Below are 25,668 nucleotides of genomic sequence, written 5' to 3' on the forward strand. Positions count from 1 at the left end.
GAATTCTACCAAACTGCTGAGGCCTCACAAAGTCATACTGACCATTCCCAATCAGGCTCTGCTTCTCCAAATTCCCATACATCCTGTCTCTAAGAATCTTCTCCAACAGTTCACCACCACTGAATAATGACTCACTGGAATATGATTTTCAGAGTTACCCCTGCTCCATTCCTTGAACAAAAAAATAATATTTTGCACGCTCGAATCTTCAGCCACTACTTCTGTGGCTATTGATAAGGCAAATATTGCCAAGAGTGCACCAATCTCTTCCCTTGCTTCCTCCAGTAACCTGAGCATAAAAGAGGACTTGCCAGTTGTTGCGTCTTTCAAAAGCTCGATCACATCTCTCTTGACCTCCACATGTTCCAGCATGTCAGCCCATTTAACACTGTCCTCACAAACTGAAGATCCCTCTCACTGGTGAATACTGAAGTACAATCTTCATTGAGGACCTGCCCTAACTCCCCCGACTCCAGTGCATGATTCATCTTCTATCCCTGACTGGACTTCACACGAGTCATCATCCTCTCCACAGTCATCTCAAATGCCTTGGGGATTTCCTTAATCCTAGTTAAGTTTTTTGAGGCCCTTTCTAATTCTCCTAATATATTCTTCAGTTCGTCCCTGGCTGCCTAGTCACTCTCCACAACACTGTCAGACCTTGCTTCCCAAACTTTAAATCAGCTGATTTCTTCCTCTTGACGAGATGCCTCACATTGCCTGCCAACCATGGTTCCTTCACACTACCATCCTTTCCCTGCCTCAATGAGCCAAAGCTATCCAGAATCCCCTGCAGGTGCTCCCTAAAATACCTTCACATCCCCATTGTGCATTTCCCAGAGCACATCCACTCCCGATTTACTCTTTGAGTTTCAAGACTGATCGCATCAGATTTCTACTTTGCACAATTAATTACTTTGGGGACTGACAGCGGACTGTGGCAGAGCGCGAGTCAGTGTGGTTAGTTTGGGGATTGACACGAGGCTGTGAGGAGAGCGCGGGGCAACAGGATTACTTTGTTAATGACTCAGGGGTGAAGGTACTTAGTGTGTGTTCCCCGTTTATGAAGGGAGGCTGCTGGAGCAGAATGAATCAGATATTACTTTTATTGTATTTTGCAGAAGTCTTCGGCTTGTGTTATTCCGTAAATGGTTAAAGTGACCTATCGAGCTAAATTAAGACCCTCTCTCCATCGGTCAGCTCCCACTCAAGGCCCTAAACTGCATTCTCGCACTCTCACCCAACACTTCCTTTGACCTCAAGACCATGGAATCCCCGACACAAGGAGCACCGCCAACCCCACCAGTACCGGGACTGCGGGGCTCCCACCCTCCCTGCCACCGGAGTTTCCACCGAGCAGCTCCACCGAGGTGAGGAAGATCTCCACCCTCCCCTCCCCTCCCCACGGTCCCTTTGAGTGGTGGACCTTATCGACCTGGAATGATTCACAAGGGGGTATCAGCACCTCCCTCTCACCGGGGAAAGGGGAGAGAGAGTCCACCGGGGCCCCTCTGGCTGTCCGGATGTGGAACATGGTCCCACCCCCTCCGGTAAAAGCCTCCGCCACTTCCCGGGAAGCAGAGGCCGAGGTGAACGCTCCAAACTCGATTGTTTGCCCCTGTTTGGCCCGGAAGGGTAGTGAGGCCCCTCTGTACACTGTCCCGGGATGGTCCACATCCTCCCGTCCCCTCAGCTCCTTTAGTGCCCGGGACAGAAGGCTGCGGTAAGTCCGAAAGGCCACACAGGAGGTTGGGGTGGTTTGGGTCTCGAGACTGGAGGCTAGGCACAGGCGGGTCTCTCTATTGAAGATGAGGTAAAAGGGAGTGGCGGGCGGAGGAGGGTACTCTAGGGTATAGGCCATTACTGTCTGGGCCAGCTCCTCGCTAATGGAGGGGCCGCTCCCTCCTGTACTGTCACCGAGCTCGAGTCCCGCCTGGCTCCAGGCTGCACTGAGCTCTGGCTGTGACTCCAACTCAGACTCCAGACGGGACAGGAGGTTGGCTATATCCCCGTCTGCATCCACCCCGGGACCCCCCGCCTCCTGCCGGCAGCCAGGAACCCGTCTCAAGGGGACCATCTTGTCTGAGAATCGCAGAGGACGGTCGCAGAGGGCGGGAAGGGAAATATCTGTGGAGAGAAGGAGAGAGAGGGAATGAGGGTCATGTCGGAGGAGGGGAGGAGAGTGGGAGAGCAAGGGAGGGAAGTAGACATGGAGACGGGGAGGTACAGGGGAGGAGCGTGTACGATCAGAATGATTGCGACAATGTGGAAAAACAGAAAATACCGGAGGAATTTAGCAAGCCAGGCAGCATCTGTGGAAAAAAGTCCTGTTGACATTTCGGCTGAGACCTAGCCTGCTGAGTTCCTCCAGCATTTTGTGCGTGTTTTTCCTGTCTCTCTCCTTGGCTCACTACCTTCCTGGTATCTGTCTTCACTTTGTCTCTCTCCAACCCCAATCACTCTTCCCTTCTCTTATTTCTCAGCTCATTCCAAATCACTTTTCCTACCCCAGATCTCTCTCCTCACCCTTGCCCATCTCCCTGTTAAAGGACCAATCCCCTCTCTCCCTGGTCTTTCTTCGCACCCCCCTCCAGTCATCCAAATCTCACTCTACACCACCAGTCTCTCGCCCCGTTTCTCTCTGTCTCTCTTTCCTTCTCCCCACCTCTCCATTCACTACTTCAGTCTTTCTCTCCGCAGTCTCCCTCTCTCCACTCGGTCTATCTCCATATATATATATATATATATGTATAAATCAATCAGTCTCTCTCTCTCTCCTCTCTCTCTCCCCCCCTCTCTCTCCCCCCCTCTCTCTCCCCCTCTCTCTCTCTTTCCTCTCTCTCTCTCTCTCTCTCTCCCCCCCCCCCCTCTCTCCTCTCTTACTCTCTCTAACCCTATATTTCTCTACTGGCTCTCGGTCCCCAGTCTCTCTCAGTGTGTCCCGCCAGTCATTCTGTCGCCTGCGACTCACGCCGTTTCCTTCCCCAACCTGTTTTTCTCAACCATCTCTCTCCCTCTCCCTTCCCGCCTCTCTCTTCATCAGTTTATCTCCCCCTGTCTGTCTCTCTCTCCCACCCTACAGTCTGGTCTGCTTTCACAGTCCCTCTCTTTCGACCCCTCAGACCTTCTCTTAACCCCAATCCCTTTTCACTCTCTATCTCTCGTCCACATTCTTTCTACCTCAGTCACTCCCCAGCTCCCTCTCTCATCATTCCCAAGCACGTCCTTCTCTGCCCCAATTTCTCTTTCCCACCAGCCTGTCCCCCACAATATCTCTTTCCTCCCCCAGTCCCACTCTCAATCCCCACTCAAGTTGACCCCTGTCCCACTCTCATTCCCCAATTTTTCATTGCTCCCAGTTCAATTCTCTGAATATTTCTCTTGACCCCAATGCTCCCTACCTTGTACTCTCTCTTACTGTATTTCCCTCTCCCCACTCTCTCCATCATTTTTGCTGTCCATGCCCTGTCTCTGTCCTCTCAAATTCCCAGCCCGTCTCCTTCTCACCCCCTCTCTCCACTGTCTCTTTCTGTCCCCATCTTTCTCGCCCCCGGGCCTCTCCCCTCCCATATCGTCAGGTCTCTCACCCTCGGGATCATTCTTTCCCCCAGGTTCTCCCTTCCGATTTCTCTGCCCTATTCCCTCACTCACAGAGTGCACAAAGTCTGTCTAGCTCTCTCTTTGATCCCGCTGTGTCCCGCTCTCTACAGCCCATTCTCTCTCTCTTTGATCCTGCTGTGTCCCACTCTCTACAGCCCATTCTCTCTCTCTTTGATCCTGCTGTGTGTCCTACTACAGCCCATTCGCTCTCTCTTTGATCCCGCTGTGTCCCTCTCTCTACAGCCCATTCTCTCTCTCTTTGATCCCACTGTGTCCCTCTCTCTACAGCCCATTCTCTCTCTCTTTGATCCTGGTGTGTGTCCTTCTACAGCCCATTCGCTCTCTCTTTGATCCCACTGTGTCCCTCTCTCTACAGCCCATTCTCTCTCTCATTGATCCTGCTGTGTCCTTCTCTCTACATCCCATTCTCTCTCTCTTTGATCCTGCTGTGTCCCTCTCTCTACAGCCCATTCTCTCTCTCTGATCCCGCTGTGTCCCTCCCTCTACAGCCCATTCTCTCACTCTTTGATCCTGATGTGTCCCTCTCTCTACAGCCCATTCTCTCTCTCTTTGATCCCACTGTGTAACTCTCTCTACAGCCCATTCTCACTCTCTTTGATCCTGATGTGTCCCTCTCTCTACAGCCCATTCTCTCTCTCTGATCCCGCTGTGTCCCTCCCTCTACAGCCCATTCTCTCACTCTTTGATCCTGATGTGTCCCTCTCTCTACAGCCCATTCTCTCTCTCTTTGATCCTGCTGTGTCCCTCTCTCTACAGCCCATTCTCTCTTTGATCCCGCTTTGTCCCTCTCTCTATTGCCCATTCTCTCTCTCTTTGATCCTGCTGTGTCCCTCCCCCTACAGCCCATTCTCTCTCTTTGATCCCGCTGTGTCCCTCTCTCTACAGCCCATTCTCTCTCTCGTTGATCCTGCTGTGTCCCTCTCTCTACAGCCCATTCTCATATCTTTGATCCCACTGTGTCCCTCTCTCTACATCCCATTCTCTCTCTCTTTGATCCTGCTGTGTCCCTCTCTCTACAGCCCATTCTCTATCTATTTGATCCCGCAGTGTCCCTCCCTCTACAGCCCATTCTCTCTCTCTTTGATCCCACTGTGTCCCTCTCTATACGGCCCATTCTCTCTCTCTTTGATCCCACTGTGTCCCTCTCTCTACAGCCCATTCTCTCACTCTTTGATCCTGATGTGTCCCTCTCTCTACAGCCCATTCTCTCTCTCTTTGATCCCACTGTGTAACTCTCTCTACAGCCCATTCTCTCTCTCTTTGATCCTGATGTGTCCCTCTCTCTACAGCCCATTCTCTCTCTTTGATCCCGCTGTGTCCCTCTCTCTACAGCCCATTCTCTCTCTCATTGATCCTGCTGTGTCCTTCTCTCTACATCCCATTCTCTCTCTCTTTGATCCTGCTGTGTCCCTCTCTCTACAGCCCATTCTCTCTCTCTGATCCCGCTGTGTCCCTCCCTCTACAGCCCATTCTCTCACTCTTTGATCCTGATGAGTCCCTCTCTCTACAGCCCATTCTCTCTCTCTTTGATCCTGCTGTGTCCCTCTCTCTACAGCCCATTCTCTCTCTCTTTGATCCTGCTGTGTCCCTCTCTCTACAACCCATTCTCTCTCTCTTTGATCCTGCTGTGTCCCTCTCTCTACAGCCCATTCTCTCTCTTTGATCCCGCTGTGTCCCTCTCTCTACAGCCCATTTTCTCAATCTTTGATCCCGCAGTATCTCTCTCTCTGCAGTCCATTCTCTCTCTCTTTGATCCCGCAGTGTCCCTCTCTCTACAGCCCATTCTCTCTCTCTTTGATCCCGCTGTATCTCTCTCTCTCCAGTCCATTCTCTCTCTTTGATCACGCTGTATCTCACTCTCTCCAGTCCATTCTCTCTCTCTTTGATCCTGCTGTGTCCCTCTCTCTACAGCCCATTCTCTCTCTCTTTGATCCTGCTGTGTCCCTCTCTCTACAGCCCATTCTCTCTCTCTTTGATCCTGCTGTGTCCCTCTCTCTACAGCCCATTCTCTCTCTATTTGATCCTGCTGTGTCCCTCCCCCTACAGCCAATTCTCTCTCTTTGATCCCGCTGTGTCCCTCTCTCTACAGCCCATTCTCTCTCTCTTTGATCCTGCTGTGTCCCTCTCTCTACAGCCCATTCTCTCTTTGATCCCGCTGTGTCCCTCTCTCTACAGCACATTCTCTCTCTCTTTGATCCTGCTGTGTCCCTCTCTCTACAGCCCATTCTCTATCTATTTGATCCCGCAGTGTCCCTCCCTCTACAGCCCATTCTCTCTCTCTTTGATCCTGCTGTGTCGCTCTCTCTACAACCCATTCTCTCTCTCTTTGATCCTGCTGTGTCCCTCTCTCTACAACCCATTCTCTCTCTCTTTGATCCTGCTGTGTCCCTCACTCTACAGCCCATTCTCTCTCTGTTTGATCCTGATGAGTCCCTCTCTCTACAGCCCATTCTCTCTCTCTTTGATCCTGCTGTGTCCCTCTCTCTACAGCCCATTCTCTCTCTCTTTGATCCTGCTGTGTCCCTCTCTCTACAACCCATTCTCTCTCTCTTTGATCCTGCTGTGTCCCTCTCTCTACAGCCCATTCTCTCTCTTTGATCCCGCTGTGTCCCTCTCTCTACAGCCCATTTTCTCAATCTTTGATCCCGCAGTATCTCTCTCTCTGCAGTCCATTCTCTCTCTCTTTGATCCCGCAGTGTCCCTCTCTCTACAGCCCATTCTCTCTCTCTTTGATCCCGCTGTATCTCTCTCTCTCCAGTCCATTCTCTCTCTTTGATCACGCTGTATCTCACTCTCTCCAGTCCATTCTCTCTCTCTTTGATCCTGCTGTGTCCCTCTCTCTACAGCCCATTCTCTCTCTCTTTGATCCTGCTGTGTCCCTCTCTCTACAGCCCATTCTCTCTCTTTGATCCCGCTGTGTCCCTCTCTCTACAGCCCATTCTCTCTCTCTTTGATCCTGCTGTGTCCCTCTCTCTACAGCCCATTCTCTCTTTGATCCCGCTGTGTCCCTCTCTCTACAGCACATTCTCTCTCTCTTTGATCCTGCTGTGTCCCTCTCTCTACAGCCCATTCTCTATCTATTTGATCCCGCAGTGTCCCTCCCTCTACAGCCCATTCTCTCTCTCTTTGATCCTGCTGTGTCGCTCTCTCTACAACCCATTCTCTCTCTCTTTGATCCTGCTGTGTCCCTCTCTCTACAACCCATTCTCTCTCTCTTTGATCCTGCTGTGTCCCTCACTCTACAGCCCATTCTCTCTCTGTTTGATCCTGATGAGTCCCTCTCTCTACAGCCCATTCTCTCTCTCTTTGATCCTGCTGTGTCCCTCTCTCTACAGCCCATTCTCTCTCTCTTTGATCCTGCTGTGTCCCTCTCTCTACAACCCATTCTCTCGCTCTTTGATCCTGCTGTGTCCCTCTCTCTACAGCCCATTCTCTCTCTTTGATCCCGCTGTGTCCCTCTCTCTACAGCCCATTTTCTCAATCTTTGATCCCGCAGTATCTCTCTCTCTGCAGTCCATTCTCACTCTCTTTGATCCCGCAGTGTCCCTCTCTCTACAGCCCATTCTCTCTCTCTTTGATCCCGCTGTATCTCACTCTCTCCAGTCCATTCTCTCTCTCTTTGATCCTGCTGTGTCCCTCTCTCTACAGCCCATTCTCTCTCTCTTTGATCCTGCTGTGTCCCTCTCTCTACAGCCCATTATCTCTCTCTTTGATCCTGCTGTGTCCCTCCCCCTACAGCCCATTCTCTCTCTTTGATCCCGCTGTGTCCCTCTCTCTACAGCCCATTCTCTCTCTCTTTGATCCTGCTGTGTCCCTCTCTCTACAGCCCATTCTCTCTTTGATCCCGCTTTGTCCCTCTCTCTATTGCCCATTCTCTCTCTCTTTGATCCCGCTGTGTCCCTCTCTCTACAGCCCATTCTCTCTCTCTTTGATCCCACTGTGTCCCTCTCTCTACAGCCCATTCTCTCACTCTTTGATCCTGATGTGTCCCTCTCTCTACAGCCCATTCTCTCTCTCTTTGATCCCACTGTGTAACTCTCTCTACAGCCCATTCTCTCTCTCTTTGATCCTGATGTGTCCCTCTCTCTACAGCCCATTCTCTCTCTTTGATCCCGCTGTGTCCCTCTCTCTACAGCCCATTCTCTCTCTCATTGATCCTGCTGTGTCCTTCTCTCTACATCCCATTCTCTCTCTCTTTGATCCTGCTGTGTCCCTCTCTCTACAGCCCATTCTCTCTCTCTGATCCCGCTGTGTCCCTCCCTCTACAGCCCATTCTCTCACTCTTTGATCCTGATGAGTCCCTCTCTCTACAGCCCATTCTCTCTCTCTTTGATCCTGCTGTGTCCCTCTCTCTACAGCCCATTCTCTCTCTCTTTGATCCTGCTGTGTCCCTCTCTCTACAACCCATTCTCTCTCTCTTTGATCCTGCTGTGTCCCTCTCTCTACAGCCCATTCTCTCTCTTTGATCCCGCTGTGTCCCTCTCTCTACAGCCCATTTTCTCAATCTTTGATCCCGCAGTATCTCTCTCTCTGCAGTCCATTCTCTCTCTCTTTGATCCCGCAGTGTCCCTCTCTCTACAGCCCATTCTCTCTCTCTTTGATCCCGCTGTATCTCTCTCTCTCCAGTCCATTCTCTCTCTTTGATCACGCTGTATCTCACTCTCTCCAGTCCATTCTCTCTCTCTTTGATCCTGCTGTGTCCCTCTCTCTACAGCCCATTCTCTCTCTCTTTGATCCTGCTGTGTCCCTCTCTCTACAGCCCATTCTCTCTCTCTTTGATCCTGCTGTGTCCCTCTCTCTACAGCCCATTCTCTCTCTATTTGATCCTGCTGTGTCCCTCCCCCTACAGCCAATTCTCTCTCTTTGATCCCGCTGTGTCCCTCTCTCTACAGCCCATTCTCTCTCTCTTTGATCCTGCTGTGTCCCTCTCTCTACAGCCCATTCTCTCTTTGATCCCGCTGTGTCCCTCTCTCTACAGCACATTCTCTCTCTCTTTGATCCTGCTGTGTCCCTCTCTCTACAGCCCATTCTCTATCTATTTGATCCCGCAGTGTCCCTCCCTCTACAGCCCATTCTCTCTCTCTTTGATCCTGCTGTGTCGCTCTCTCTACAACCCATTCTCTCTCTCTTTGATCCTGCTGTGTCCCTCTCTCTACAACCCATTCTCTCTCTCTTTGATCCTGCTGTGTCCCTCACTCTACAGCCCATTCTCTCTCTGTTTGATCCTGATGAGTCCCTCTCTCTACAGCCCATTCTCTCTCTCTTTGATCCTGCTGTGTCCCTCTCTCTACAGCCCATTCTCTCTCTCTTTGATCCTGCTGTGTCCCTCTCTCTACAACCCATTCTCTCTCTCTTTGATCCTGCTGTGTCCCTCTCTCTACAGCCCATTCTCTCTCTTTGATCCCGCTGTGTCCCTCTCTCTACAGCCCATTCTCTCTCTCTTTGATCCCGCTGTATCTCTCTCTCTCCAGTCCATTCTCTCTCTTTGATCACGCTGTATCTCACACTCTCCAGTCCATTCTCTCTCTCTTTGATCCTGCTGTGTCCCTCTCTCTACAGCCCATTCTCTCTCTCTTTGATCCTGCTGTGTCCCTCTCTCTACAGCCCATTCTCTCTTTGATCCCGCTTTGTCCCTCTCTCTATTGCCCATTCTCTCTCTATTTGATCCTGCTGTGTCCCTCCCCCTACAGCCAATTCTCTCTCTTTGATCCCGCTGTGTCCCTCTCTCTACAGCCCATTCTCTCTCTCTTTGATCCTGCTGTGTCCCTCTCTCTACAGCCCATTCTCTCTTTGATCCCGCTGTGTCCCTCTCTCTACAGCACATTCTCTCTCTCTTTGATCCTGCTGTGTCCCTCTCTCTACAGCCCATTCTCTATCTATTTGATCCCGCAGTGTCCCTCCCTCTACAGCCCATTCTCTCTCTCTTTGATCCTGCTGTGTCGCTCTCTCTACAACCCATTCTCTCTCTCTTTGATCCTGCTGTGTCCCTCTCTCTACAACCCATTCTCTCTCTCTTTGATCCTGCTGTGTCCCTCACTCTACAGCCCATTCTCTCTCTGTTTGATCCTGATGAGTCCCTCTCTCTACAGCCCATTCTCTCTCTCTTTGATCCTGCTGTGTCCCTCTCTCTACAGCCCATTCTCTCTCTCTTTGATCCTGCTGTGTCCCTCTCTCTACAACCCATTCTCTCGCTCTTTGATCCTGCTGTGTCCCTCTCTCTACAGCCCATTCTCTCTCTTTGATCCCGCTGTGTCCCTCTCTCTACAGCCCATTTTCTCAATCTTTGATCCCGCAGTATCTCTCTCTCTGCAGTCCATTCTCTCTCTCTTTGATCCCGCAGTGTCCCTCTCTCTACAGCCCATTCTCTCTCTCTTTGATCCCGCTGTATCTCACTCTCTCCAGTCCATTCTCTCTCTCTTTGATCCTGCTGTGTCCCTCTCTCTACAGCCCATTCTCTCTCTCTTTGATCCTGCTGTGTCCCTCTCTCTACAGCCCATTATCTCTCTCTTTGATCCTGCTGTGTCCCTCCCCCTACAGCCCATTCTCTCTCTTTGATCCCGCTGTGTCCCTCTCTCTACAGCCCATTCTCTCTCTCTTTGATCCTGCTGTGTCCCTCTCTCTACAGCCCATTCTCTCTTTGATCCCGCTTTGTCCCTCTCTCTATTGCCCATTCTCTCTCTCTTTGATCCCGCTGTGTCCCTCTCTCTACAGCCCATTTTCTCAATCTTTGATCCCGCAGTATCTCTCTCTCTGCAGTCCATTCTCTCTCTCTTTGATCCCGCAGTGTCCCTCTCTCTACAGCCCATTCTCTCTCTCTTTGATCCCGCTGTATCTCTCTCTCTCCAGTCCATTCTCTCTCTTTGATCACGCTGTATCTCACTCTCTCCAGTCTATTCTCTCTCTCTTTGATCCTGCTGTGTCCCTCTCTCTACAGCCCATTCTCTCTCTCTTTGATCCTGCTGTGTCCCTCTCTCTACAGCCCATTATCTCTCTCTTTGATCCTGCTGTGTCCCTCCTCCTACAGCCCATTCTCTCTCTTTGATCCCGCTGTGTCCCTCTCTCTACAGCCCATTCTCTCTCTCTTTGATCCTGCTGTGTCCCTCTCTCTACAGCCCATTCTCTCTTTGATCCCGCTTTGTCCCTCTCTCTATTGCCCATTCTCTCTCTCTTTGATCCTGCTGTGTCCCTCCCCCTACAGCCCATTCTCTCTCTTTGATCCCGCTGTGTCCCTCTCTCTACAGCCCATTCTCTCTCTCGTTGATCCTGCTGTGTCCCTCTCTCTACAGCCCATTCTCATATCTTTGATCCCACTGTGTCCCTCTCTCTACATCCCATTCTCTCTCTCTTTGATCCTGCTGTGTCACTCTCTCTACAGCCCATTCTCTATCTATTTGATCCCGCAGTGTCCCTCCCTCTACAGCCCATTCTCTCTCTCTTTGATCCCACTGTGTCCCTCTCTCTACAGGCCATTCTCTCACTCCTTGTTCCCGCAGTATCTCTCTCTCTCCAGTCCATTCTCTCTCTCTTTGATCCCGCTGTATCTCTCTCTCTCCAGCCCATTCTCTCTCTCTTTGATCCCACAGTGTCCCTCTCTCTACAGCCCATTCGCTATCTTTGATCCTGCTGTGTCTCTCTCTACAGCTCATTCTCTCTCTCTTTGATCCTGCTGTGTCCCTCTCTCTACAGCCCATTCTCTCTCTCTTTGATCCTGCTGTGTCCATCTCTCTACAGCCCATTCTCTCACTCTTTGATCCTGCTGTGTCCCTCTCTCTACAGCCCATTCTCTCTCTCTTTGATCCCGCTGTGTCCCTCTCTATACGGCCCATTCTCTCTCTTTGATCCCACTGTGTCCCTCTCTCTACAGCCCATTCTGTCACTCTTTGATCCTGATGTGTCCCTCTCTCTACAGCCCATTCTCTCTCTCTTTGATCCCACTGTGTAACTCTCTCTACAGCCCATTCTCTCTCTCTTTGATCCTGATGTGTCCCTCTCTCTACAGCCCATTCTCTCTCTCTGATCCCGCTGTGTCCCTCTCTCTACAGCCCATTCTCTCTCTCTTTGATCCTGCTGTGTCCCTCTCTCTACATCCCATTCTCTCTCTCTTTGATCCTGCTGTGTCCCTCTCTCTACAGCCCATTCTCTCTCTCTTTGATCCCACTGTGTCCCTCTCTCTAGAGCCCATTCTCTCTTTGATCCCGCTTTGTCCCTCTCTCTATTGCCCATTTTCTCTCTCTTTGATCCTGCTGTGTCCCTCTCTCTACAGCCCATTCTCTCTCTCTTTGATCCCGCTGTCCCTCTCTCTACAGCCCATTCTCTCTCTCTTTGATCCCGCTGTCCCTCCCCCTACAGCCCATTCTCTCACTCTTTGATCCTGATGTGTCCCTCTCTCTACAGCCCATTCTCTCACTCTTTGATCCTGCTGTGTCCCTCTCTCTACAGCCCATTCTCTCTCTCTTTGATCCCGCTGTCCCTCTCTCTACAGCCCATTCTCTCACTCTTTGATCCCGCTGTCCCTCCCCCTACAGCCCATTCTCTCACTCTTTGATCCTGCTGTGTCCCTCTCTCTACAGCCCATTCTCTCACTCTTTGATCCTGCTGTGTCCCTCTCTCTACAGCCCATTCTCTCTCTCTTTGATCCCGCTGTCCCTCTCTCTACAGCCCATTCTCTCACTCTTTGATCCTGATGTGTCCCTCTCTCTACAGCCCATCCTCTGTCTCTTTCATCCCACTGTGTCCCTCTCTCTACAGCCCATTCTCTCTCTCTTTAATCCCACTGTGTCCCTCTCTCTACAGCCCATTCTCTCACTCTTTGATCCTGATGTGTCCCTCTCTCTACAGCCCATCCTCTCTCTCTTTGATCCCCCTGTGTCCCTCTCTCTACAGCCCATTCTCTCTCTCTTTAATCCCACTGTGTCCCTCTCTCTACAGCCCATTCTCTCTCTCTTTGATCCCGCTGTCCCTCTCTCTACAGCCCATTCTCTCTCTCTTTGATCCCGCTGTCCCTCCCCCTACAGCCCATTCTCTCACTCTTTGATCCCGCAGTATCTCTCTCTCTGCAGTCCATGCTCTCTCTCTTTGATCCCGCAGTGTCCCTCTCTCTACAGCCCATTCTCTCTCTCTTTGATCCCGCTGTATCTCTCTCTCTCCAGTCCATTCTCTCTCTTTGATCACGCTGTATCTCACTCTCTCCAGTCCATTCTCTCTCTCTTTGATCCCGCTGTGACCCTCTCTCTACAGCCCATTCTCTCTCTTTGATCCCACTGTGTCCCTCTCTCTACAGCCCATTCACTCTCTCTTTGATCCCACTGTGTCCCTCTCTCTACAGCCCATTCTCTCTCTCTTTGATCCTGTTGTGTCCCTCTCTCTACAGCCCATTCTCTCTCTCTTTGATCCTGCTGTGTCCCTCTCTCTACAGCCCATTCTCTCTCTCTTTGATCCTGCTGTGTCCCTCCCCCTACAGCCCATTCTCTCTCTTTGATCCCGCTGTGTCCCTCTCTCTACAGCCCATTCTCTCTCTCTTTGATCCTGCTGTGTCCCTCTCTCTACAGCCCATTCTCTCTTTGATCCCGCTTTGTCCCTCTCTCTATTGCCCATTCTCTCTCTATTTGATCCTGCTGTGTCCCTCCCCCTACAGCCAATTCTCTCTCTTTGATCCCGCTGTGTCCCTCTCTCTACAGCCCATTCTCTCTCTCTTTGATCCTGCTGTGTCCCTCTCTCTACAGCCCATTCTCTCTTTGATCCCGCTGTGTCCCTCTCTCTACAGCACATTCTCTCTCTCTTTGATCCTGCTGTGTCCCTCTCTCTACAGCCCATTCTCTATCTATTTGATCCCGCAGTGTCCCTCCCTCTACAGCCCATTCTCTCTCTCTTTGATCCTGCTGTGTCGCTCTCTCTACAACCCATTCTCTCTCTCTTTGATCCTGCTGTGTCCCTCTCTCTACAACCCATTCTCTCTCTCTTTGATCCTGCTGTGTCCCTCACTCTACAGCCCATTCTCTCTCTGTTTGATCCTGATGAGTCCCTCTCTCTACAGCCCATTCTCTCTCTCTTTGATCCTGCTGTGTCCCTCTCTCTACAGCCCATTCTCTCTCTCTTTGATCCTGCTGTGTCCCTCTCTCTACAACCCATTCTCTCTCTCTTTGATCCTGCTGTGTCCCTCTCTCTACAGCCCATTCTCTCTCTTTGATCCCGCTGTGTCCCTCTCTCTACAGCACATTCTCTCTCTCTTTGATCCTGCTGTGTCCCTCTCTCTAGAGCCCATTCTCATATCTTTGATCCCACTGTGTCCCTCTCTCTACAGCCCATTCTCTCTCTCTTTGATCCTGCTGAGTCCCTCTCTCTACAGCCCATTCTCTCTCTCTTTGATCCTGCTGTGTCCCTCTCTCTACAGCCCATTCTCTCTCGATTTGATCCCGCAGTGTCCCTCCCTCTACAGCCCATTCTCTCTCTCTTTGATCCTGCTGTGTCCCACTCTCTAGAGCCCATTCTCATATCTTTGGTCCCTCTCTGTCCCTCCCTCTACAGCCCATTCTCTCTCTCTTTGATCCTGCTGTGTCCCTCTCTCTACAGCCCATTCTCTCTCTCTTTGATCCTGCTGTGTCCCTCTCTCTACAGCCCATTCTCTCTCTATTTGATCCCGCAGTGTCCCTCTCTCCCTACAGCCCATTTTCTCTCTCTTTGATCCTGCTGTGTCCCTCTCTCTACAGCCCATTCTCTCTCTCTTTGATCCTGCTGAGTCCCTCTCTCTACAGCCCATTCTCTCTCTTTTTGATCCTGCTGTGTCCCTCTCTCTACAGCCCATTCTCTCTCTCTTTGATCCTGCTGTGTCACTCTCTCTACAGCCCATTCTCTATCTATTTGATCCCGCAGTGTCCCTCCCTCTACAGCCCATTCTCTCTCTCTTTGATCCCACTGTGTCCCTCTCTCTACAGGCCATTCTCTCACTCCTTGTTCCCGCAGTATCTCTCTCTCTCCAGTCCATTCTCTCTCTCTTTGATCCCGCTGTATCTCTCTCTCCAGCCCATTCTCTCTCTCTTTGATCCTGCTGTGTGTCCCTCTCTCTACAGCCCATTCTCTCTCTCTTTGATCCCACAGTGTCCCTCTCTCTACAGCCCATTCTCTATCTTTGATCCTGCTGTGTCTCTCTCTACAGCTCATTCTCTCTCTCTTTGATCCTGCTGTGTCCCTCTCTCTACAGCCCATTCTCTCTCTCTTTGATCCTGCTGTGTCCATCTCTCTACAGCCCATTCTCTCACTCTTTGATCCTGCTGTGTCCCTCTCTCTACAGCCCATTCTCTCTCTTTGATCCCGCTGTGTCCCTCTCTCTACAGCCCATTTTCTCAATCTTTGATCCCGCAGTATCTCTCTCTCTGCAGTCCATTCTCTCTCTCTTTGATCCCGCAGTGTCCCTCTCTCTACAGCCCATTCTCTCTCTCTTTGATCCCGCTGTATCTCACTCTCTCCAGTCCATTCTCTCTCTCTTTGATCCTGCTGTGTCCCTCTCTCTACAGCCCATTCTCTCTCTCTTTGATCCTGCTGTGTCCCTCTCTCTACAGCCCATTATCTCTCTCTTTGATCCTGCTGTGTCCCTCCCCCTACAGCCCATTCTCTCTCTTTGATCCCGCTGTGTCCCTCTCTCCACAGCCCATTCTCTCTCTCTTTGATCCTGCTGTGTCCCTCTCTCTACAGCCCATTCTCTCTTTGATCCCGCTTTGTCCCTCTCTCTATTGCCCATTCTCTCTCTCTTTGATCCCGCTGTGTCCCTCTCTCTACAGCCCATTTTCTCAATCTTTGATCCCGCAGTATCTCTCTCTCTGCAGTCCATTCTCTCTCTCTTTGATCCCGCAGTGTCCCTCTCTCTACAGCCCATTCTCTCTCTCTTTGATCCCGCTGTATCTCTCTCTCTCCAGTCCATTCTCTCTCTTTGATCACGCTGTATCTCACTCTCTCCAGTCTATTCTCTCTCTCTTTGATCCTGCTGTGTCCCTCTCTCTACAGCCCATTCTCTCTCTCTTTGATCCTGCTGTGTCCCTCTCTCTACAGCCCATTATCTCTCTCTTTGATCCTGCTGTGTCCCTCCTCCTACAGCCCATTCTCTCTCTTTGATCCCGCTGTGTCCCTCTCTCTACAGCCCATTCTCTCTCTCTTTGATCCTGCTGTGTCCCTCTCTCTACAGCCCATTCTCTCTTTGATCCCGCTTTGTCCCTCTCTCTATTGCCCATTCTCTCTCTCTTTGATCCTGCTGTGTCCCTCCCCCTACAGCCCATTCTCTCTCTTTGATCCCGCTGTGTCCCTCTCTCTACAGCCCATTCTCTCTCTCGTTGATCCTGCTGTGTCCCTCTCTCTACAGCCCATTCTCATATCTTTGATCCCACTGTGTCCCTCTCTCTACATCCCATTCTCTCTCTCTTTGATCCTGCTGTGTCACTCTCTCTACAGCCCATTCTCTATCTATTTGATCCCGCAGTGTCCCTCCCTCTACAGCCCATTCTCTCTCTCTTTGATCCCACTGTGTCCCTCTCTCTACAGGCCATTCTCTCACTCCTTGTTCCCGCAGTATCTCTCTCTCTCCAGTCCATTCTCTCTCTCTTTGATCCCGCTGTATCTCTCTCTCTCCAGCCCATTCTCTCTCTCTTTGATCCTGCTGTGTGTCCCTCTCTCTACAGCCCATTCTCTCTCTCTTTGATCCCACAGTGTCCCTCTCTCTACAGCCCATTCGCTATCTTTGATCCTGCTGTGTCTCTCTCTACAGCTCATTCTCTCTCTCTTTGATCCTGCTGTGTCCCTCTCTCTACAGCCCATTCTCTCTCTCTTTGATCCTGCTGTGTCCATCTCTCTACAGCCCATTCTCTCACTCTTTGATCCTGCTGTGTCCCTCTCTCTACAGCCCATTCTCTCTCTCTTTGATCCCGCTGTGTCCCTCTCTATACGGCCCATTCTCTCTCTTTGATCCCACTGTGTCCCTCTCTCTACAGCCCATTCTCTCACTCTTTGATCCTGATGTGTCCCTCTCTCTACAGCCCATTCTCTCTCTCTTTGATCCCACTGTGTAACTCTCTCTACAGCCCATTCTCTCTCTCTTTGATCCTGATGTGTCCCTCTCTCTACAGCCCATTCTCTCTCTCTGATCCCGCTGTGTCCCTCTCTCTACAGCCCATTCTCTCTCTCTTTGATCCTGCTGTGTCCCTCTCTCTACATCCCATTCTCTCTCTCTTTGATCCTGCTGTGTCCCTCTCTCTACAGCCCATTCTCTCTCTCTTTGATCCCACTGTGTCCCTCTCTCTAGAGCCCATTCTCTCTTTGATCCCGCTTTGTCCCTCTCTCTATTGCCCATTTTCTCTCTCTTTGATCCTGCTGTGTCCCTCTCTCTACAGCCCATTCTCTCTCTCTTTGATCCCGCTGTCCCTCTCTCTACAGCCCATTCTCTCTCTCTTTGATCCCGCTGTCCCTCCCCCTACAGCCCATTCTCTCACTCTTTGATCCTGATGTGTCCCTCTCTCTACAGCCCATTCTCTCACTCTTTGATCCTGCTGTGTCCCTCTCTCTACAGCCCATTCTCTCTCTCTTTGATCCCGCTGTCCCTCTCTCTACAGCCCATTCTCTCACTCTTTGATCCCGCTGTCCCTCCCCCTACAGCCCATTCTCTCACTCTTTGATCCTGCTGTGTCCCTCTCTCTACAGCCCATTCTCTCACTCTTTGATCCTGCTGTGTCCCTCTCTCTACAGCCCATTCTCTCTCTCTTTGATCCCGCTGTCCCTCTCTCTACAGCCCATTCTCTCACTCTTTGATCCTGATGTGTCCCTCTCTCTACAGCCCATCCTCTGTCTCTTTCATCCCACTGTGTCCCTCTCTCTACAGCCCATTCTCTCTCTCTTTAATCCCACTGTGTCCCTCTCTCTACAGCCCATTCTCTCACTCTTTGATCCTGATGTGTCCCTCTCTCTACAGCCCATCCTCTCTCTCTTTGATCCCCCTGTGTCCCTCTCTCTACAGCCCATTCTCTCTCTCTTTAATCCCACTGTGTCCCTCTCTCTACAGCCCATTCTCTCTCTCTTTGATCCCGCTGTCCCTCTCTCTACAGCCCATTCTCTCTCTCTTTGATCCCGCTGTCCCTCCCCCTACAGCCCATTCTCTCACTCTTTGATCCCGCAGTATCTCTCTCTCTGCAGTCCATGCTCTCTCTCTTTGATCCCGCAGTGTCCCTCTCTCTACAGCCCATTCTCTCTCTCTTTGATCCCGCTGTATCTCTCTCTCTCCAGTCCATTCTCTCTCTTTGATCACGCTGTATCTCACTCTCTCCAGTCCATTCTCTCTCTCTTTGATCCCGCTGTGACCCTCTCTCTACAGCCCATTCTCTCTCTTTGATCCCACTGTGTCCCTCTCTCTACAGCCCATTCACTCTCTCTTTGATCCCACTGTGTCCCTCTCTCTACAGCCCATTCTCTCTCTCTTTGATCCTGTTGTGTCCCTCTCTCTACAGCCCATTCTCTCTCTCTTTGATCCTGCTGTGTCCCTCTCTCTACAGCCCATTCTCTCTCTCTTTGATCCTGCTGTGTCCCTCCCCCTACAGCCCATTCTCTCTCTTTGATCCCGCTGTGTCCCTCTCTCTACAGCCCATTCTCTCTCTCTTTGATCCTGCTGTGTCCCTCTCTCTACAGCCCATTCTCTCTTTGATCCCGCTTTGTCCCTCTCTCTATTGCCCATTCTCTCTCTATTTGATCCTGCTGTGTCCCTCCCCCTACAGCCAATTCTCTCTCTTTGATCCCGCTGTGTCCCTCTCTCTACAGCCCATTCTCTCTCTCTTTGATCCTGCTGTGTCCCTCTCTCTACAGCCCATTCTCTCTTTGATCCCGCTGTGTCCCTCTCTCTACAGCACATTCTCTCTCTCTTTGATCCTGCTGTGTCCCTCTCTCTACAGCCCATTCTCTATCTATTTGATCCCGCAGTGTCCCTCCCTCTACAGCCCATTCTCTCTCTCTTTGATCCTGCTGTGTCGCTCTCTCTACAACCCATTCTCTCTCTCTTTGATCCTGCTGTGTCCCTCTCTCTACAACCCATTCTCTCTCTCTTTGATCCTGCTGTGTCCCTCACTCTACAGCCCATTCTCTCTCTGTTTGATCCTGATGAGTCCCTCTCTCTACAGCCCATTCTCTCTCTCTTTGATCCTGCTGTGTCCCTCTCTCTACAGCCCATTCTCTCTCTCTTTGATCCTGCTGTGTCCCTCTCTCTACAACCCATTCTCTCTCTCTTTGATCCTGCTGTGTCCCTCTCTCTACAGCCCATTCTCTCTCTTTGATCCCGCTGTGTCCCTCTCTCTACAGCACATTCTCTCTCTCTTTGATCCTGCTGTGTCCCTCTCTCTAGAGCCCATTCTCATATCTTTGATCCCACTGTGTCCCTCTCTCTACAGCCCATTCTCTCTCTCTTTGATCCTGCTGAGTCCCTCTCTCTACAGCCCATTCTCTCTCTCTTTGATCCTGCTGTGTCCCTCTCTCTACAGCCCATTCTCTCTCGATTTGATCCCGCAGTGTCCCTCCCTCTACAGCCCATTCTCTCTCTCTTTGATCCTGCTGTGTCCCTCTCTCTACAGCCCATTCTCTCTCTCTTTGATCCTGCTGTGTCCCTCTCTCTACAACCCATTCTCTCTCTCTTTGATCCTGCTGTGTCCCTCTCTCTACAGCCCATTCTCTCTCTTTGATCCCGCTGTGTCCCTCTCTCTACAGCACATTCTCTCTCTCTTTGATCCTGATGAGTCCCTCTCTCTACAGCCCATTCTCTCTCTCTTTGATCCTGCTGTGTCCCTCTCTCTACAGCCCATTCTCTCTCTCTTTGATCCTGCTGTGTCCCTCTCTCTACAACCCATTCTCTCTCTCTTTGATCCTGCTGTGTCCCTCTCTCTACAGCCCATTCTCTCTCTTTGATCCCGCTGTGTCCCACTCTCTAGAGCCCATTCTCATATCTTTGGTCCCTCTCTGTCCCTCCCTCTACAGCCCATTCTCTCTCTCTTTGATCCTGCTGTGTCCCTCTCTCTACAGCCCATTCTCTCTCTCTTTGATCCTGCTGTGTCCCTCTCTCTACAGCCCATTCTCTCTCTATTTGATCCCGCAGTGTCCCTCTCTCCCTACAGCCCATTTTCTCTCTCTTTGATCCTGCTGTGTCCCTCTCTCTACAGCCCATTCTCTCTCTCTTTGATCCTGCTGAGTCCCTCTCTCTACAGCCCATTCTCTCTCTTTTTGATCCTGCTGTGTCCCTCTCTCTACAGCCCATTCTCTCTCTCTTTGATCCTGCTGTGTCACTCTCTCTACAGCCCATTCTCTATCTATTTGATCCCGCAGTGTCCCTCCCTCTACAGCCCATTCTCTCTCTCTTTGATCCCACTGTGTCCCTCTCTCTACAGGCCATTCTCTCACTCCTTGTTCCCGCAGTATCTCTCTCTCTCCAGTCCATTCTCTCTCTCTTTGATCCCGCTGTATCTCTCTCTCCAGCCCATTCTCTCTCTCTTTGATCCTGCTGTGTGTCCCTCTCTCTACAGCCCATTCTCTCTCTCTTTGATCCCACAGTGTCCCTCTCTCTACAGCCCATTCTCTATCTTTGATCCTGCTGTGTCTCTCTCTACAGCTCATTCTCTCTCTCTTTGATCCTGCTGTGTCCCTCTCTCTACAGCCCATTCTCTCTCTCTTTGATCCTGCTGTGTCCATCTCTCTACAGCCCATTCTCTCACTCTTTGATCCTGCTGTGTCCCTCTCTCTACAGCCCATTCTCTCTCTCTTTGATCCCGCTGTGTCCCTCTCTATACGGCCCATTCTCTCTCTTTGATCCCACTGTGTCCCTCTCTCTACAGCCCATTCTCTCACTCTTTGATCCTGATGTGTCCCTCTCTCTACAGCCCATTCTCTCTCTCTTTGATCCCACTGTGTAACTCTCTCTACAGCCCATTCTCTCTCTCTTTGATCCTGATGTGTCCCTCTCTCTACAGCCCATTCTCTCTCTCTGATCCCGCTGTGTCCCTCTCTCTACAGCCCATTCTCTCTCTCTTTGATCCTGCTGTGTCCCTCTCTCTACATCCCATTCTCTCTCTCTTTGATCCTGCTGTGTCCCTCTCTCTACAGCCCATTCTCTCTCTCTTTGATCCCACTGTGTCCCTCTCTCTAGAGCCCATTCTCTCTTTGATCCCGCTTTGTCCCTCTCTCTATTGCCCATTTTCTCTCTCTTTGATCCTGCTGTGTCCCTCTCTCTACAGCCCATTCTCTCTCTCTTTGATCCCGCTGTCCCTCTCTCTACAGCCCATTCTCTCTCTCTTTGATCCCGCTGTCCCTCCCCCTACAGCCCATTCTCTCTCTTTGATCCTGATGTGTCCCTCTCTCTACAGCCCATTCTCTCACTCTTTGATCCTGCTGTGTCCCTCTCTCTACAGCCCATTCTCTCTCTCTTTGATCCCGCTGTCCCTCTCTCTACAGCCCATTCTCTCACTCTTTGATCCCGCTGTCCCTCCCCCTACAGCCCATTCTCTCACTCTTTGATCCTGCTGTGTCCCTCTCTCTACAGCCCATTCTCTCACTCTTTGATCCTGCTGTGTCCCTCTCTCTACAGCCCATTCTCTCTCTCTTTGATCCCGCTGTCCCTCTCTCTACAGCCCATTCTCTCACTCTTTGATCCTGATGTGTCCCTCTCTCTACAGCCCATCCTCTGTCTCTTTGATCCCACTGTGTCCCTCTCTCTACAGCCCATTCTCTCTCTCTTTAATCCCACTGTGTCCCTCTCTCTACAGCCCATTCTCTCACTCTTTGATCCTGCTGTGTCCCTCTCTCTACAGCCCATTCTCTCACTCTTTGATACTGATGTGTCCCTCTCTCTACAGCCCATCCTCTCTCTCTTTGATCCCCCTGTGTCCCTCTCTCTACAGCCCATTCTCTCTCTCTTTAATCCCACTGTGTCCCTCTCTCTACAGCCCATTCTCTCTCTCTTTGATCCCGCTGTCCCTCTCTCTACAGCCCATTCTCTCTCTCTTTGATCCCGCTGTCGCTCCCCCTACAGCCCATTCTCTCACTCTTTGATCCCGCAGTATCTCTCTCTCTGCAGTCCATGCTCTCTCTCTTTGATCCCGCAGTGTCCCTCTCTCTACAGCCCATTCTCTCTCTCTTTGATCCCGCTGTATCTCTCTCTCTCCAGTCCATTCTCTCTCTTTGATCACGCTGTATCTCACTCTCTCCAGTCCATTCTCTCTCTCTTTGATCCCGCTGTGACCCTCTCTCTACAGCCCATTCTCTCTCTTTGATCCCACTGTGTCCCTCTCTCTACAGCCCATTCGCTCTCTCTTTGATCCCACTGTGTCCCTCTCTCTACAGCCCATTCTCTCTCTCTTTGATCCTGCTGTGTCCCTCTCTCTACAGCCCATTCTCTCTCTCTTTGATCCTGCTGTGTCCCTCTCTCTACAGCCCATTCTCTCTCTCTTTGATCCTGCTGTGTCCCTCCCCCTACAGCCCATTCTCTCTCTTTGATCCCGCTGTGTCCCTCTCTCTACAGCCCATTCTCTCTCTCTTTGATCCTGCTGTGTCCCTCTCTCTACAGCCCATTCTCTCTTTGATCCCGCTTTGTCCCTCTCTCTATTGCCCATTCTCTCTCTATTTGATCCTGCTGTGTCCCTCCCCCTACAGCCAATTCTCTCTCTTTGATCCCGCTGTGTCCCTCTCTCTACAGCCCATTCTCTCTCTCTTTGATCCTGCTGTGTCCCTCTCTCTACAGCCCATTCTCTCTTTGATCCCGCTGTGTCCCTCTCTCTACAGCACATTCTCTCTCTCTTTGATCCTGCTGTGTCCCTCTCTCTACAGCCCATTCTCTATCTATTTGATCCCGCAGTGTCCGTCCCTCTACAGCCCATTCTCTCTCTCTTTGATCCTGCTGTGTCGCTCTCTCTACAACCCATTCTCTCTCTCTTTGATCCTGCTGTGTCCCTCTCTCTACAACCCATTCTCTCTCTCTTTGATCCTGCTGTGTCCCTCACTCTACAGCCCATTCTCTCTCTGTTTGATCCTGATGAGTCCCTCTCTCTACAGCCCATTCTCTCTCTCTTTGATTCTGCTGTGTCCCTCTCTCTACAGCCCATTCTCTCTCTCTTTGATCCTGCTGTGTCCCTCTCTCTACAACCCATTCTCTCTCTCTTTGATCCTGCTGTGTCCCTCTCTCTACAGCCCATTCTCTCTCTTTGATCCCGCTGTGTCCCTCTCTCTACAGCACATTCTCTCTCTCTTTGATCCTGCTGTGTCCCTCTCTCTAGAGCCCATTCTCATATCTTTGATCCCACTGTGTCCCTCTCTCTACAGCCCATTCTCTCTCTCTTTGATCCTGCTGAGTCCCTCTCTCTACAGCCCATTCTCTCTCTCTTTGATCCTGCTGTGTCCCTCTCTCTACAGCCCATTCTCTCTCGATTTGATCCCGCAGTGTCCCTCCCTCTACAGCCCATTCTCTCTCTCTTTGATCCTGCTGTGTCCCACTCTCTAGAGCCCATTCTCATATCTTTGGTCCCTCTCTGTCCCTCTCTCTACAGCCCATTCTCTCACTCTTTGATCCCGCAGTATCTCTCTCTCTCCATTCCATTCTCTCTCTCTTTGATCCCGCTGTATCTCTCTCTCTCCAGCCCATTCTCTCTCCCTTTGATCCTGCTGTGTGTCCCTCTCTCTACAGCCCATTCTCTCTCTCTTTGATCCCACTGTGTCCCTCTCTCTACAGCCCATTCTCTATCTTTAATCCTGCTGTGTCTCTCTCTACATCTCATTCTCTCTCTCTTTGATCCTGTTGTGTCCCTCTCTCTACAGCCCATTCTCTCTCTCTTTGATCCTGCTGTGTCCATCTCTCTACAGCCCATTCTCTCACTCTTTGATCCAGCTGTGTCCCTCTCTCTACAGCCCATTCTCTCTCTCTTTGATCCCGCTGTGTCCCTCTCTATACGGCCCATTCTCTCTCTCTTTGATCCCACTGTGTCCCTCTCTCTACAGCCCATTCTCTCACTCTTTGATTCTGATGTGTCCCTCTCTCTACAGCCCATTCTCTCTCTCTTTGATCCCACTGTGTAACTCTCTCTACAGCCCATTCTCTCTCTCTTTGATCCTGATGTGTCCCTCTCTCTACAGCCCATTCTCTCTCTGATCCCGCTGTGTCCCTCTCTCTACAGCCCATTCTCTCTCTCTTTGATCCTGATGTGTCCCTCTCTCTACAGCCCATACTCTCTCTGATCCCGCTGTGTCCCTCTCTCTACATCCCATTCTCTCTCTCTTTGATCCTGCTGTGTCACTCTCTCTACAGCCCATTCTCTATCTATTTGATCCCGCAGTGTCCCTCCCTCTACAGCCCATTCTCTCTCTCTTTGATCCTGCTGTGTCCCTCTCTCTACATCCCATTCTCTCTCTCTTTGATCCTGCTGTGTCCCTCTCTCTACAGCCCATTCTCTCTCTCTTTGATCCCACTGTGTCCCTCTCTCTAGAGCCCATTCTCTCTTTGATCCCGCTTTGTCCCTCTCTCTATTGCCCATTCTCTCTCTCTTTGATCCTGCTGTGTCCCTCTCTCTACAGCCCATTCTCTCTCTCTTTGAACCCGCTGTCCCTCTCTCTACAGCCCATTCTCTCTCTCTTTGATCCCGCTGTCCCTCCCCCTACAGCCCATTCTCTCACTCTTTGATCCTGCTGTGTCCCTCTCTCTACAGCCCATTCTCTCTCTCTTTGATCCCGCTGTCCCTCTCTCTACAGCCCATTCTCTCACTCTTTGATCCCGCTGTCCCTCCCCCTACAGCCCATTCTCTCACTCTTTGATCCTGCTGTGTCCCTCTCTCTACAGCCCATTCTCTCACTCTTTGATCCTGCTGTGTCCCTCTCTCTACAGCCCATTCTCTCTCTCTTTGATCCCGCTGTCCCTCTCTCTACAGCCCATTCTCTCACTCTTTGATCCTGATGTGTCCCTCTCTCTACAGCCCATCCTCTGTCTCTTTGATCCCACTGTGTCCCTCTCTCTACAGCCCATTCTCTCTCTCTTTAATCCCACTGTGTCCCTCTCTCTATAGCCCATTCTCTCACTCTTTGATCCTGCTGTGTCCCTCTCTCTACAGCCCATTCTCTCTCTCTTTGATCCCGCTGTCCCTCTCTCTACAGCCCATTCTCTCACTCTTTGATCCTGATGTGTCCCTCTCTCTACAGCCCATCCTCTCTCTCTTTGATCCCCCTGTGTCCCTCTCTCTACAGCCCATTCTCTCTCTCTTTAATCCCACTGTGTCCCTCTCTCTACAGCCCATTCTCTCTCTCTTTGATCCCGCTGTCCCTCTCTCTACAGCCCATTCTCTCTCTCTTTGATCCCGCTGTCCCTCCCCCTACAGCCCATTCTCTCACTCTTTGATCCCGCAGTATCTCTCTCTCTGCAGTCCATGCTCTCTCTCTTTGATCCCGCAGTGTCCCTCTCTCTACAGCCCATTCTCTCTCTCTTTGATCCCGCTGTATCTCTCTCTCTCCAGTCCATTCTCTCTCTTTGATCACGCTGTATCTCACTCTCTCCAGTCCATTCTCTCTCTCTTTGATCCCGCTGTGACCCTCTCTCTACAGCCCATTCTCTCTCTTTGATCCCACTGTGTCCCTCTCTCTACAGCCCATTCGCTCTCTCTTTGATCCCACTGTGTCCCTCTCTCTACAGCCCATTCTCTCTCTCTTTGATCCTGCTGTGTCCCTCTCTCTACAGCCCATTCTCTCTCTCTTTGATCCTGCTGTGTCCCTCTCTCTACAGCCCATTCTCTCTCTCTTTGATCCTGCTGTGTCCCTCCCCCTACAGCCCATTCTCTCTCTTTGATCCCGCTGTGTCCCTCTCTCTACAGCCCATTCTCTCTCTCTTTGATCCTGCTGTGTCCCTCTCTCTACAGCCCATTCTCTCTTTGATCCCGCTTTGTCCCTCTCTCTATTGCCCATTCTCTCTCTATTTGATCCTGCTGTGTCCCTCCCCCTACAGCCAATTCTCTCTCTTTGATCCCGCTGTGTCCCTCTCTCTACAGCCCATTCTCTCTCTCTTTGATCCTG

The 25,668-nt window shown here is 51.1% G+C and overlaps 1 protein-coding gene across 1 annotated transcript in view; it reads right to left on the reverse strand.

The window, feature by feature from the left end:
• Positions 1–1,088: 1,088 nt before the first annotated feature.
• LOC140731651 (uncharacterized) overlaps positions 1,089–25,668 on the reverse strand; it is a 50,370-nt gene continuing 25,790 nt past the window's right edge. The window contains exon 2 of the mRNA XM_073053279.1: positions 1,089–2,127. Coding sequence (XP_072909380.1) covers positions 1,259–2,127 — 869 coding nt within the window. The 3' untranslated portion in view covers positions 1,089–1,258. The remainder of the gene's footprint in view (positions 2,128–25,668) is intronic.

The sequence above is a fragment of the Hemitrygon akajei genome, chromosome 1 (assembly GCF_048418815.1).
Source record: "Hemitrygon akajei chromosome 1, sHemAka1.3, whole genome shotgun sequence".
NCBI classification, from domain to species: domain Eukaryota; kingdom Metazoa; phylum Chordata; class Chondrichthyes; order Myliobatiformes; family Dasyatidae; genus Hemitrygon; species Hemitrygon akajei.